Source organism: Staurois parvus, unplaced genomic scaffold, assembly GCF_062004578.1.
Source record: "Staurois parvus isolate SC_StPar_1 unplaced genomic scaffold, SC_StPar_1.0 ptg000264l, whole genome shotgun sequence".
Taxonomy (NCBI): Eukaryota; Metazoa; Chordata; class Amphibia; order Anura; family Ranidae; genus Staurois; species Staurois parvus.
In genome coordinates, this window is record NW_028318060.1 from 13,373,769 (window position 1) to 13,387,990 (window position 14,222).

The 14,222-nt window shown below is 40.3% G+C and overlaps 1 protein-coding gene across 2 annotated transcripts in view; it reads left to right on the forward strand.

Moving 5' to 3' along the window:
• Positions 1 to 14,222, forward strand: part of MEI4 (meiotic double-stranded break formation protein 4) — a 243,919-nt gene that overhangs the window by 107,635 nt on the left and 122,062 nt on the right. For both annotated transcript variants that reach the window (XM_089681409.1, XM_089681410.1), the window contains one exon: positions 95 to 223. In XM_089681409.1, the coding sequence (XP_089537535.1) occupies positions 95 to 223 (129 nt within the window). The remainder of the gene's footprint in view (positions 1 to 94; positions 224 to 14,222) is intronic.

A 14,222-nucleotide genomic window follows, 5' to 3' on the forward strand; every position in this document is an offset into this window, starting at 1 on the left:
AAAATCTTGAACATATTTTGATTACAATGAAAAAAAAAATGTTTTTATTTATGTTCCTTCACCTTCCACTTAATTGATAGCCATCTTATTTTAGTTTCAGAATCAGCAAGCTATGGTAGATTGTCTGTGTCAACTGGGGAAATGCTCCAGGGTTAATGGACCCTTAATAAATCTGCTTTTTTCTGAAATCAAGAATTTTGTTGATGAGCTGCTCCAACACCAGGTTTGTTACTCTAATTTCCTATTAGGATTTCAGATTTAGTGTTCAGCTGCTTACCAGTCTTTAGATGTGGTGACTGCATACCTTTTTTCCCTTTATTTTCACCTGTTAATCCTGACATTAAGTTTGCTATTTTTCAGTGTCTTTTAACAGACCAAGTTGTTCAGCACGGTTGGTAGTTAGATGGTTGAGACAAATAATTTAACATTGACAGTGGTACTTACTAGCCAGCTTACATTCATGTAGTTAAAGGATAAGGTTACCTTTCGGAACATGTTCCATGTTACATCTGCATTTAGCTGTATAATCTGCAGCCTTTCCCCATGGTTGCCGCATCAGTGTGACAGTGAGTGGGGGATCCTCTCCCTGCACCCTCTGTCACATTTCAAAAACAGCGTGGCAATGCGAGGCTCGCACAGTACGGCTGAGAACTTGTAGTTTTGAATGAACTGCAAGGGTGCTGATAAACATCCTTGTAGTTGATTAACAAGCCCTGCTGCTTTGTAACTGACAGCCTGTATGTAGGTGCCTCATGTTTATTTGCTAATCTGTTGGTTTTGCCAGACGTCCATACAAAGGCTTGGGCATTCATCTTTTCCCCTAGTCCTCTCCTGTTTCTTTTTTTTCCTTTTTTGTAGGACCTTAGTAATGTGTTTTGGGTGGAGTTCCACCACATAGTCTTTTTCCTGCACAGAGAATGTGTTGCCTATCATGACCCTCAGCTCCAAGGAACCCTGCTGTGGTACCTTTTTTGGCTTTCCTCCCGTCAGAAGTTTCCTCAGGGGTTACTGGTACAGGATACCTTTACTTACTCGCTTTTTGCTGTCAGTCAGTCTAGGACTACAGTGGATAATGTCTAATGAACAAATTTTTACCTCATGATACATGAGATGATTCAAGGATCCCATACAAATGAGCAATATTCACTATACTTGCACATTATGGCTCATTTATAGCCTGCCTGGAAACTCATATCGCAAAGGACACAGTATCCCTGCTTCAGAACAGGGCACACCCAATTTACTACCACTCAGTCTATTCCATGTATACTAGGGTCATCAGCATTATAGTATCTTTCAAAGTACAATTTTCCTGCAGGTGGGCTCTGATAGACATTTAGAGATGCTATATTTTCTTAGTTTGCACCTTAGCCTCCTTACAATGTATCTTGGGTTCTGTGTATATACCCCGCCATACAACAGCAAGGTAATCCATAAACTGGTGGCCCTCTTACCAGATTATCACAGAACCCCCCCTCCTGATTGATGGGGATTTAATAATGTATGTGATTCAAGCATGGCTCGTCACCCTGTGGGACCTCAATCAGAAACTCCTTTTTCTTTTGTTTTTTGCCAGATTCAGGAACTGGGTTAAAAGATATCTGGAGATTACAAAACCCAATCCTCCTCTAACTATATAACATCTATTTTAATGCCTGTAGGCAATGTCTCCCACAACTCAGAAGAAATTATTGGCTCTTTTTGTACTTTTTGTAGAGACCTGTCTCAGAGTAAGGTTGCCTGCTAACCCACTCAACTTACTGAATTTATAAATTATTAATGTGTATCATGCTTATCCTTTACAGACAGTGCCTAAATACCTCCTTGACCTTGGAGAAATTAGGTCAGGCAGTAGCTGAGCCTCCTAATTGTAAGGCTCCATGTACAGATGGACTCCCGCCTGAAATTTATAAAACATATGGTGCCTTTAGCATGTAATGACAACACAAACATGATTCACATTTGCAGCGTATTTCTGAAACGCATGGCAAAGCGTGCATTTTCTGTGCAGATTACCATGCGTTCGGAAACACACAGATGCAAATGGAACCTCTTTGTTCTGTGTAAATGCACCAGTTTCAGTTTCAGCATCCATTCATACCCGAGAATAGAGAGGGCACATGCTTTTTAGCTCATTTTTCCAGTGACACGCACAGGGAAGCCTGTTGATTTAAATGGCAAAGTGGCAAAGTAACTCATGGAACATTTTGGCATGATGCGTGTTGCACATTTTTTACTGCACATTATGCTGCATTTTTCACGCCTTTTTCGTGGCAAAATGCATGCTTGTTTCTGTATTTGGTATGCTGTTAACAATTAATGACACTGAAAGTGCAAATAGTTAATTTTAGTGTTATAAATGTGGCCATACACTAAAGAATCTGATTGTACAATCTCTGTGCGATCTCCTTTATATTCACTCAAACTATATAATAGAAGGGCACAACATCTATCCAATCACTCTATATCCAATCAAGTAGACCCCTGCATTATATCAGGGGTGTCCCGTGGGCTGCTTGCGGCCTTAGCCCGTGTGAAGGAACATTGTGGTAGCCAGGCAAATGCATGCGGGGAGAGATTCCGGAAATGCTGTAGAAAAATAGTTGATGGGTGAAGGGTGTGTACTAATGAGGTCAGTGCAGGATGTGTGTGCTAATGAGATCAGCTGGTAAACTCCTTCTAGGGTCCTACCTGCTCTTCTGTCCTCGCTCACCAGATCAAAAAGAGCTTTAATATTTTTGCAACTGAGGTACATCAATGGTATATTGGTGCATATTGGAGCTGGATTTAATTTTTTTTTTTAAAAGGTGAACTTAGCCTTTAATTTTAGCAGGCTGAATTATTACAGAATTCATTACTTATGCAGGCCATAGGCAGTTTGTTTATTTGCCGATTTTTCATCTGAAAGAATAATCAGCCGATTTTCGCACTGTTAGTGCGGCAATGGCATCAGCCGTTTTTTGCGGTTCCTCCTCATTTCATTTATCGGCCATACTGGAAAATTTGTAAAAAATGGCCGATTTTCCAAATCATTGGTGGCAACATCTGTTTACAGAACGAACGATGTTTTGTTTTTTGGACGAAAAATCGGCCGATAAAGGAACCGTTTATCGCCTGCATGAGGCTGCTTTCACACTGATCCATTTATCTTCCGTTTTTCAGTTTAAAAAAATCAGAAGAAAAATGCATGACCTTTAAATCCAATGAACTCTTCACACTGGTCGGTTACAGGTGCATTTAGTTTTTCAAAGTCCTTCTTGCTGCATTTTTGGTGCGGTAAAAAAAAAGCTCACCAAAAACACACATTTCAATTGAAATAGGAATGCATCAAAAACACACCTGTCATGCGAGTACATTTTTGTTTAGTTTTTTGAGTCACATGTCAAGTGAAAAAAGCAATGGAAATGTGGCTAAAGCATGGCAAAAATGCATATGAGTTTTTAGCACATTTTTGCAAAGTAGCAGTGTGAAAGTAGCCTGCTTTCAGTGAAGCTCATTAGTGTAAATATAAATTTAGTGTTGTTTTCTACTGAACCGAGTAATTATGGTTATACAGCTGTGAACAAAAGCTGACAGGTGACTACTTTAGCTTAGGGAAATCGGTTTGGTCATTCTGTTATAATGAATTTTTTATTGCAGTTTGTACAGTGGGTAGAAATAATGCATCAGACAAATGGTGGTGGATTCAACTCTATTGCATAAGAATATCAATAAATTGGCTGGACTAAATTCAGCTGGAAATAATAGTGTAATTTGATGTCCTCATTCAAAATACTGGAGTAAGCTCCTTTGTGGATTGTGTTCATTAGAAATCCTTGTGTTCATTCCTGATAAGCTTTGCAAGTTTGAGGGAATTTATCACACATTCATTCATGCATACTTTTTTCCTTTTCTTTATTTGATTTATAATCTATAGGTATAACTGTCAGGTAAAATTTAATACAATTTTTTCTGCTTGTTTGCTGTCAAACTAGAGAAAAAAACAATACCATTTGCAAACAGAAGATTTATTAAGATGTGTTTTAAAAAGTGTAGTAATAAATGTAACAGTGCACATAAGAGTGAGTCATTATATAACTAATAAAACCACCTTTTTGGCATTCATACCCTCTTTAATGTAAAGTACTAATTGGTTCTTTCCAAAATGTGACTTCAAAGCAAACAAGCTGCAAAAATAAACAGCTGATTTGAAGGCAACATTCAGGCCTCATGCACACTGGACATTTTTACAGCTGCTCCTAGGGGCGTCTGACATTTTATTTCCTGTCTCTAAACTCCCCTGCATGTTATCCCATGCATACATAGACTTCTAGCAGCGTTCAATTGCATGAGAGTTTAGAAGTGGGGGAAAAAACCCAATGCCAGTGTGTCCAGGAGCAGCAGTTTTGGCAGGAAAAAAAAGCTTGCAGCTGCTACACGTATCTAAACACTAGACACATTTAGTACATCAGCGTTTATTTCAACAGCCAGAGTAAATTAAAATTCTGCCCATTGAAATAAACATCCAAACGCTGCTAAACTCTGCCAAACTGGCTTGAAAAAATGCAGCTTAGGTGAGTTTTTAATGCTGATTTTATCCTGTCAGGAGAAACAGCATGTTACAATAAACCAGTGTGCATGAGGCCTAAAAAAAGGCCAATATAACAGAACTTCGGAGGTAGAAAGTATACTAGTACATTTTTGTATGTACCATACATGTCATTGTAGTTAGTGATTGGTGAACCAGTTTGCCTAAAGTTGAAACAACAGCAAATTTGCTTTTCTGTGGCAATAAGATATGAGCCACAGATTTTGAATTCCGTAGTGAACCAGTATAATGGTCATTTGGACTCTATACCAGTTCTCCTTCAACCTATTTAAAATTCGTGCTGAGAGTACCGCCCAGGCGTACCACTCTTATTCCTTCAGGACCCTAATAATAATACCTGTGGAATCAGACATTTGATCTATAATCTTCCTCCAGTCCCTTAATATTCCAACAGCTAGCTAGTGAAAATGGAGTTTTACCATTTTAATCTGTAGTTTTTCTCTGTCACCTAGGGTTGGAAGTAGCTTTCAGCATAGGGGATAGGATTATTAATTAATGTTGTTGAAAATATTTTGTGCAGCGGTAAACATAGAAATACATGCAAGTGAGCACGTTTGCTCACTTTCTCCATCTTTCAGACAATGATGACCTTCTGCGCTTCAGTCTTCAATAACTGAAACAAAGAAAAAACTATTTGTGAGAAATTTGATATGGAACCTTGCAAAGATATGTACTATGAGTAGCAGAAAATAAAATTGGGCTAAGACAAATGCTTCATGGGTAGGTTGAGAACTTTTCAGTTGCCCCTCGTACATGTGGCTTATTGAGTCTATCCGCATATCTGGGAGATGATTTGATAGGAGGATACCTATCTGGAGATGATCGGCTGGCGATTGGTTATTGACTTCTTTTGCGAGAGTCATCCGTATAAATTTGGATTTTTAATTATTTTCATTTGTTACTTATGCATTTTTTCATTTATGGTATTTCATGTATTTCTATGTTTAGTGCTGCACAAGTTAGTTTAACAATGTGGTTAATATAGTGTATCCTATACAGTATCTCACAGAAGTGAGTCCACCCCTAACATTTTTGTATTTATCTTTTCATGTGACAACACTGAAGAGATGACACTTTGCTACAATGTAAAGTACTGAGTGTACAGCTTGTATAACAGTGTAAATCTGCTGTCTCCTCAAAATAACTCAACACACAGCCATTAATGTCTAAACCACTGGCAACAAAAGGTGAATACACCCCTAAGTGAAAATGTCCAAATTTGGCCCAAAGTGTCAATATTTTGTGTGGCCACCATTATTTTCCAGCACTGCCTTAACCCTCTTGAGCATGGAGTTCACCAAAGCTTCACAGCTTGCCACTGGATTCCTCTTCCACTCCTCCATGACGACATCACATAGCTGGTGGATGTTAGAGACCTTGCGCTCCTCCACCTTCTGTTTGAGGATGCCCCACAGATGCTCAATAGGATTGAAAGGGTCCATTACCTTTACCCTCAGCTTCTTTAGCAAGGCAGTGGTTGCTTTGGAGGTGTGTTTGGGGTCTTTATCATGTTGGAATACTGCCCTGCGGCCCAGTCTCCGAAGGGAGTGGATTATGCTCCTCTTCAGTATGTCACACTACATGTTGGCATTCATGGTTCCCTCAATGAACTGTAGCTCCTCAATACCGGCAGCACTCATGCAGCCCCAGACCATGACACTCCCACCACCATGCTTGACTGTAGGCAAGACACACTTGTCTTTGTACTCCTCACCTGGTTGCCAACACAGACGCTTGACACCATCTGAACCAAATAAGTTTATCTTGGTCTCATCAGACCACAGGATATGGTTCCAGTAATCCATGTCCTTAGTCTGCTTGTCTTCAGCAAACTGTTTGTGGGCTTTCTTGTGCATCATCTTTAGAAGAGGCTTCCTTCTGGGGCGACAGTTATGCAGACAAATTTGATGCAGTGTGCGGAGTATGGTCTGAGCACTGACAGGCTGACCCCCCACCCCTTCAACCTCTGCAGCAATGCTGGTAGCACTCATACGTCTATTTCCCAAAGACAACCCCTGGATATGACGCTGAGCACGGGTACTCAACTCCTTTGGTCGACCATTGCGGGGCCTGTTCTAAGTGGAACCTGTCCTGTTAAGCCGCTGTATGGTTTTGGCCACCGTGCTGCAGCTCAGTTTCAGGGGCTTGGCAGTCTTCTTATAGCCTAGGCCATCGTTATGTAGAGCAACAATTCTTTTTTTACAGATCCTCGGAGAGTTCTTTGCGATGAGGTGCCATGCTGAACTTCCAGTGACCAGTATGAGAGAGTGAGAGCGATAACACAAAATTTAGCACACCTGCTCCTCATTCACATCTGAGACCTTGTAACACTAATGGGTCGCGTGACCCCGGGGAGGGAAAATGGCTAATTGGGCCCAATTTGGACATTTTCACTTAGGGGTTTACTCAGCAGCGGTTTAGACATTAATGGCTGTGTGTTGTTATTTTGAGGGGACAGAAAATTTACACTGTTATACAAGCTGTACACTCACTACTTTACATTGTAGCAAAGTATCATTTCTTCAGTGTTGTCACATGAAACGATATAATAAAATATTTACAAAAATGTGAGGGGTGTACTCACTTCTGGGAGATACTGTATATGGTGCTGGCGGGTGATTTGCAAATAAGACACTTTTTAGCGGAACTTTCTTTCATATATACATTGAAAATGAACTTATCTTCTTTCCCTCCAATCAGCACTGACAGTATCTCAGCAAATATTTTTTTGTTCCCTTCTAGGTCTCTTAGAACTGTGCCACCTAATGGCAGGGAGAGCCTTTGCTCTTTAATAGAGATTGCAAAGCTATCATAAAGAGCCTTCTACATTAGTAACTGCTTTTTCCTTGATGCTTCCCAGGGTTTACACATTTCCAATCACAGTTGCTTCAGTGACACTGACACAATAAGTATGCAACACCACCTGCAATATAGCTAGAGACTACGTCTATTGAGACAAGCAGGTCTGATCAGCAGCCACTACCGGTGTCAGCATGTGCCACATTATCATTGCATTCCACAGTCTCTTATTTGTGGGTCTCTCAGCCTGTCATTAGCAGACAGACATTCGCACAAATGTCCAAAACTCTGAAAAGTCCTTGTACATACAGTTGTGTCCAAAATTATTCAACCCCCACTGAAATTGAGTGTTTTGGCCAGTTTGACATTGCTTTTGATCATTCAGTCATCTTGCTTACATTTACATTAAAGAGGCACTTGTAGGTCAGACAAATATAACATAACAGTTATAATGAAATAACCACAAATGTCTTTTCTGTGCTCACAGCATTATCAGTTTTATTCAACCCCCAAGTGACATTCAATCTTAGTACTTAGTACAGCATCCTTTTACAGTTATAACAGCTTTTAAACGTGAAGCATAGCTTGACACAAGTGTCTTGCAGCGATCTACGGGTATCTTCGCCCATTCTTCATGGGCAAAGGCCTCCAGTTCAGTCACATTCTTAGGCTTGCGCACTGCAACTGCTTTCTTTAAGTCCCACCAGAGGTTCTCAATCGGATTTAAGTCTGGTGACTGCGATGGCCACTCCAAAATGTTCCAGCCTTTCCTCTGCAACCATGCTCTAGTGGACTTGGAGGTATGCTTGGGATCATTGTCCTGTTGAAAGGTCCAACGTCTCCCAAGCCTCAGGTGTGTGACGGACTGCATCACGTTTCCATCCAATATCTCCTGGTACTGAAGAGAATTCATGGTACCTTGCACACGCTGAAGCTTCCCTGTACCTGCAGAAGCAAAACAGCCCCAAAGCATGATTGACCCTCCACCATGCTTCACAGTAGGCAAGGTGTTCTTTTCATCATAGGCCTTGTTCTTCCTCCTCCAAACATAGCGTTGATCCATGGGCCCAAACAGTTCTAATTTTGTTTCATCAGTCCACAGAACACTATCCCACAACTTTTGTGGTTTGTCCACATGGCTTTTGGCATACTGCAGTCGACTCTTCTTATTCTTTGGAGACAGCAAGGGGGTACGCCTGGGAGTTCTGGCACGGAGGCCTTCATTACGCAGTGTGCGTCTTATTGTCTGGGCTGAAACTTCTGTACCCACATCTGACAAATCTTTTCTCAGTTCCTCAGCAGTCACACGGGGACTTCTCTCCACTCTACGCTTCAGGTAGCGCACAGCAGTCGAAGTCAGCATCTTCTTTCTGCCACGACCAGGTAGCGTTTCAACAGTGCCCTTTGCCTTGAATTTGCGAATGATGCTTCCTAAGGTGTCTCTTGGTATGTTTAACATCTTTGCAATCTTCTTATAGCCATTGCCCTTCCTGTGAAGAGAAATCACCTCTTCTCTTGTCTTCCTGGACCATTCTCTTGCCTTCACCATGTTTGTAACCACACCAGTAAATGTCTAGAAGGAGCTGAGTATCACAGTCATTTTAAAGCTGCCTAATTGGTGCTTATTATGCTTGATTGCTGCTCGGTGACATCCACAGGTGTTTTCAATACCTGATGGAAAGCACCTGTATGAACCTCTGTTCTTCAGAGTGGTAGTCTTTAAGGGGTTGAATAATTGTGGCAATGAAGAAACCACATAAGAACCATTTACTACTGTATTACATAAACAATTGATGTCATTTTAGTTGCATTTGGGTAGTTACAACGTCCTTGTAGGATTTGATTCTGAATACAATTCCAAATGTACACTATAGTCCCTAAACCCCTTTACAGCATTGGGGGTTGAATAATTTTGGACACAACTGTATATGTGAAAAAAAGCAATTAGCCCTATACCATCACATTGTAAAAGTATCACCATTCAAAAGATGAAGATGCAATCACAGGGACTTAACTGGCAGGGCACAAAGATCAACCTAGAGCCACTGAAGCAGGTTAGTTGTTAGTACCTGCACTGTCTACATTTTTTTCTGCTAAATGGTGTTCAAAGTGATGCATTGGCTACTCAGTGACCCATCTAACAATTCCTGCCTCGTACTTGAGCTCACCTCAGGGGCAGCTGGGTCTACCAGAAAAACTGATCAGGATGGCTTTCTTTATTCCCCATGACCTCTTAGCATGATAACTCATTGATGCTAATGGATGATAAGTATACATACTGTATGTCTACTTCATCACAGTATGAGTTTTACCACCTCAACCTCTATTACTTTGGAGGGATTTTGGCCACTGTACTATGGGCTGTTCCTTTTGTTATGTGGCCTATATCTACCTAGGAAAATACAGCTTGAAGCAAGTATTCCAGGCTACCTATGATGCATTAATATGTGAGGGAGGTCAGATGTGTTTAATTCATTAATCCGACCCTGGACAACACCCGTCTAACAGGTGTTGGAGCGAGGTGAAAGAACTTTATACTAGTTTCCTCCCCTGGATCACATTTTATCTGGATATATCTTGATATTACTTGAGACTCCTGCTCTATTTAGTCTCTACTGGGACACTATATATATGCAATAACTTCATATCAATGTATGAGGGAGGTTCAGCATGGAAATGAATACAAAAAATGTATGAAATCAGATATCCTCTCCTGGATTACATGCTCTTATTTTTTGCATGGAGACCCCTGCTATCATCTACCAAGCTGCATTTCTTGAATGGCATTAAGATTCTAAAGGTTGATCCATCAAAATGTGTCCAGTTGGTCAACCCCAAATGTTCAAATCAGATATGTTGAGTAGTGGTTGACAACTGTATGAATTTTCACATTATTCACATATGTGTCATCATAAAGCTTTTCAATAAGTGTGTCTTTGAAGAGTGTTGGAGGCTCATGGAGATGTTTTGTGTCTAATTTTGTATAATTAAAGGAACAATTTATGTGATCTGACCACCAATTTATGATTTATTCATATGCAATAGTTATATAAAAAAAAACCACATATCCTGGTTGAGTCCATATCTTTTTTGCATTTGGAGTCATAGTTATAGTTTTGATTAGGGACTCCCGGATTACTAATATCAAAGACCTTGAGGCTTCTAGATGGTATATTTAATCTATACATCTTTCATTTTCAACTCTTTTATAGAGTTTTTTTTTTCTCTTACATTGCTTCTCGGCTTTTTTATAAGATCAAGTGTGAAGAAAGCTAGTGTCCCTTGTTGGGTGGAGGCTCCGGTTAGTATTTTGTCAATGTAATAAGGTGGGCAATGTGGAAGGGATCACTTTCCTCCTAATTTGTATGTGGCCTGGTGCCCCAGGCTTGTCCTGGCTGAAGTACTTTGCTAATAGGGCTGCATTTTTCTAGCCAAGGGCTAGGAGGCCCAAGGAGCTCCTGGTGATGTGCTCCCTGAGGATGGTGTCCCAGGGGTGTCAGAAAATCACTATCCTGTGATTTCACGGTTCCGTTTTTTTTGTTCACAGGGAATTGAATAAGCACCCCATCATGAAGCTCAGTAAAACACACAAAAAATATCATCTGACGTATGAATTAGTGTGTCAAATAGGCCAATAGTGAATACAAACATAAAAACATAAATATTTTAGGTTGCTTTCTGAGGAATGACTAACAAGGTATGTAAGTGATGAATTTTGTCTTCTCTTTGTATACTGTCTAACAATAATTCTTAGCCTGCTGTTTAGTATAATGTGCAAACTTTAAGCAACTCTGTTAATTAGCTAGAATGCCAGATCACGTCTTTGCTTAGGTTGTCCCAAGAAGTTCCTCTAGGAATAAGCTTACTGTGGGAAGTAAATGTAAATACCCTAGTCCACTAATTACTTTATTAAGGTTACTTTCATATAGATTCTTGTTTGAACTATTGTGCAGTCAAAAGCATTATGTGCATAAGTGTACAGACTGGAGTGATTTTTAGTCACTCCTATTTTGACACATTATATTAAATTGGTTGATTTTGATTTCACTAAAATTGCACAAGCTGAGATACCTTTCATCATTAGGAAAAAAAGTGTACTAACCTCCAGTGGTCCAGTTCAGATGCTTATAGTCTAAATCAGATGTATTTTCAAAACCTGTTATTCCATCTGTGCTTTTCGTGCTTTAGTATAGCTGCGGGCAGTTCTGTTCCCCACAGATGGCTTTAATAACCGCTACTCTTAAAATAAAAATTTGCTTTCCTTTGAAAATGCTGTGAAGTAAGAATGGAGTTTGCCCATTTTATTCTGTAGTTTTTTCTCTCCTCCCCTAGGGTTGAAGCTAGCTTTCAGCTAGGGTATTAAATGAATAATGGATGTCCCTGTTATTGAAATGAAATTTATCTGTTGCCTCTCAGCATTTGATACAGAAGCTAGTTAGTGATTGTAGTTTGTTGTAGAGGTTGCGTAGTTCTTTATACTGTTCAGTTCTTGAATGTGTTACAAGAGAAAAAATACTGTTATTCTAATTTCTGCATCCCACAAGAAATTTAGTTAGTGAACCTCAGCTGATGAGGTTGAAAAATGAATCGATGTCTTTTTTTTTTATTTTCTCTTTGATTGCTTTATCCTTAGAGCTGTATTTGTAATGTTCAAACATTTTCTAGAAAGGAAAAAGCAAATGGCTTAGCAGCACACAGTAAATATATTTCTCTTTAGGCTAAAATTAATCCAAACTCAAGATATATTTGTCAGTTTTACGCTATAATTTTTTTTCATGACATAGATTTAAAACAGACTTGAAATACACAGGCCAATATTCACAGCATTTACACTGATCAGTTCAAACAGCACAGTTGAGCAGTATATGGGTTAGGACCCAAGCAATAGCAAATACTTACATTAGAAATGCTCATGATTTTCCTGACCACTCCATGTCAGCACAGCTGGGTAAAGGCCCTGCCCCCCCATGCTTCCAGGACCTAACTTATAAATTTTAGCCCACCTGCAACCTCAATGTTCCTCTTTTTTCCTCCCATGTGCAGGACCTAGGTGTGCTCCTCTACCTGGCCAGTCTAAAATGCTGGCTGTCCGTCCATGCGTGTGAGTTTCAGCTGGACGCAGTCCCTGGTGTACCGGCTAATTGATCCATAATCCAGGGAGCCCCACTGCTGGTCCTCGGGGCGGCTTTTATCATGGCTAACAGCCTTGTTTGGGGTCTTCTCTAGGCACACACACCAGCGCAGTGCCAGTGTTTACAGTTAGATGGTGGAGGTCGGGTGAGCTAAATGTAATAATGCTTTGGATCCAAATGAATGCTGCATTTCTGGCTATTGTGCCTTGCTCCCTGCAGCTGCTGTGCATACCCTGAGCTCCTCCACAGATAGTACTCTGCATAACAGGTGTACAAAGTAATACTTTGTTCACACATGGCATTACCTGTTGGTGGCTTCTCATATTTGCTTTAGTATTGTGCCATTATGCCAACCCCCTCAAAAGCATTCCCAGAGAAGGTAGAGGAGTCGCCAGTGGATGATTACCATAGCCAGCATGGCTTGTTGGAGTATAGGACATTCCTTTAATATTTTTTTGTGGTTTCGAGTTTCTCCAAAAAAAATAAAAGAGAAGAGAAGGTCTTTGTCACCAACAATTCCCTTGGATGATTTGTGTACATTGCTGAATTATATTGTAATTCTGATGCAAATTCCTACCTTTTTTGTTGCTTTTCTTAACAAAACATTTTCATCATCTCCTGTTCTCTGGCAGGGCAAGGTTTGGTTCATTAACCACCTGGTGACTTCAGGGCTATGGTTGGAAGCTGAAGTATCAGCATCTCTCTAGCAGTGGTTAACCCTTCAGGGTTTGTTACTAAGCAAGCAATTTTCTACTTCAATAAATTATTGTTTTTTTTGGTTTGTTTTAGCCTTCCCAGACAGAACAGCCTCTTCAGACTCTCCAAAGGGAAAAAGACAAATGGACATGATAATATGAATCTTGCTTTGTTCAAGCAACCACAAATGAGGATAATGACACCCAACATGTTGTCACATTCATTAAGTGGCCAGTGCACTCAAAGGGAGTTGTTTCCACTTACCCTGTGAAAGGGTTATATGTTCTGATGATTAGAAGTCTCATAGCCATGCCAGGCAAGACAGCCTCTTCAAACTGTATGAAAATGAAGAGGTAAACGAGCATGACTATGTATCCTGCTGGTTTAAGCAGCCAGGGATAGAGATGATGACACCTAACAGGATGTCCCATTCAATAAACACATTGTCAATACACTAAAGGAATGGTTTCTAGTTACCCTTTGAAGGGTTATTTGCTTTGGCAATGAGAAGCTGCCTAGTCTTCCCAGGCGAAGCATCCCTCTTCAGAATTTCCAAAGAGGACAATGTGGACAGTCATGACTGCATGAATACTACTTTGTTTGAGCAACCAAGGATAAAGATGACACCTAACAGGTTATCCCATTAGGCTAATACACTCTAAACCAGGGTTCCTCAACCAGGGTTCCTCCAGAGGTTGCTAGTTGTTCCTTGAGTTATGACAAATTTCTGACTCTCAGATACATTTCTACTGGTACCATTAATCTTTCTGTAAGGGGGTAATTATTCCCAATGACACAAGTGTTAGGAGCATTCTTCCCACTGGCCATAACACTATTGTATCATGAGTTTTAGACATAGTAATTTTTTGCAGGGGTTCTCTCAGACCAGAAAGTTATTCAGGGGTTCCTCTGTGTTGAAAAGGTTGAAAAAGGCTGCTCTAAAGGAATGTTTTCATCCACACTGTGAAAGGGTTATTTGTTCTATCACTGAGCAGTCGCATAGCCTT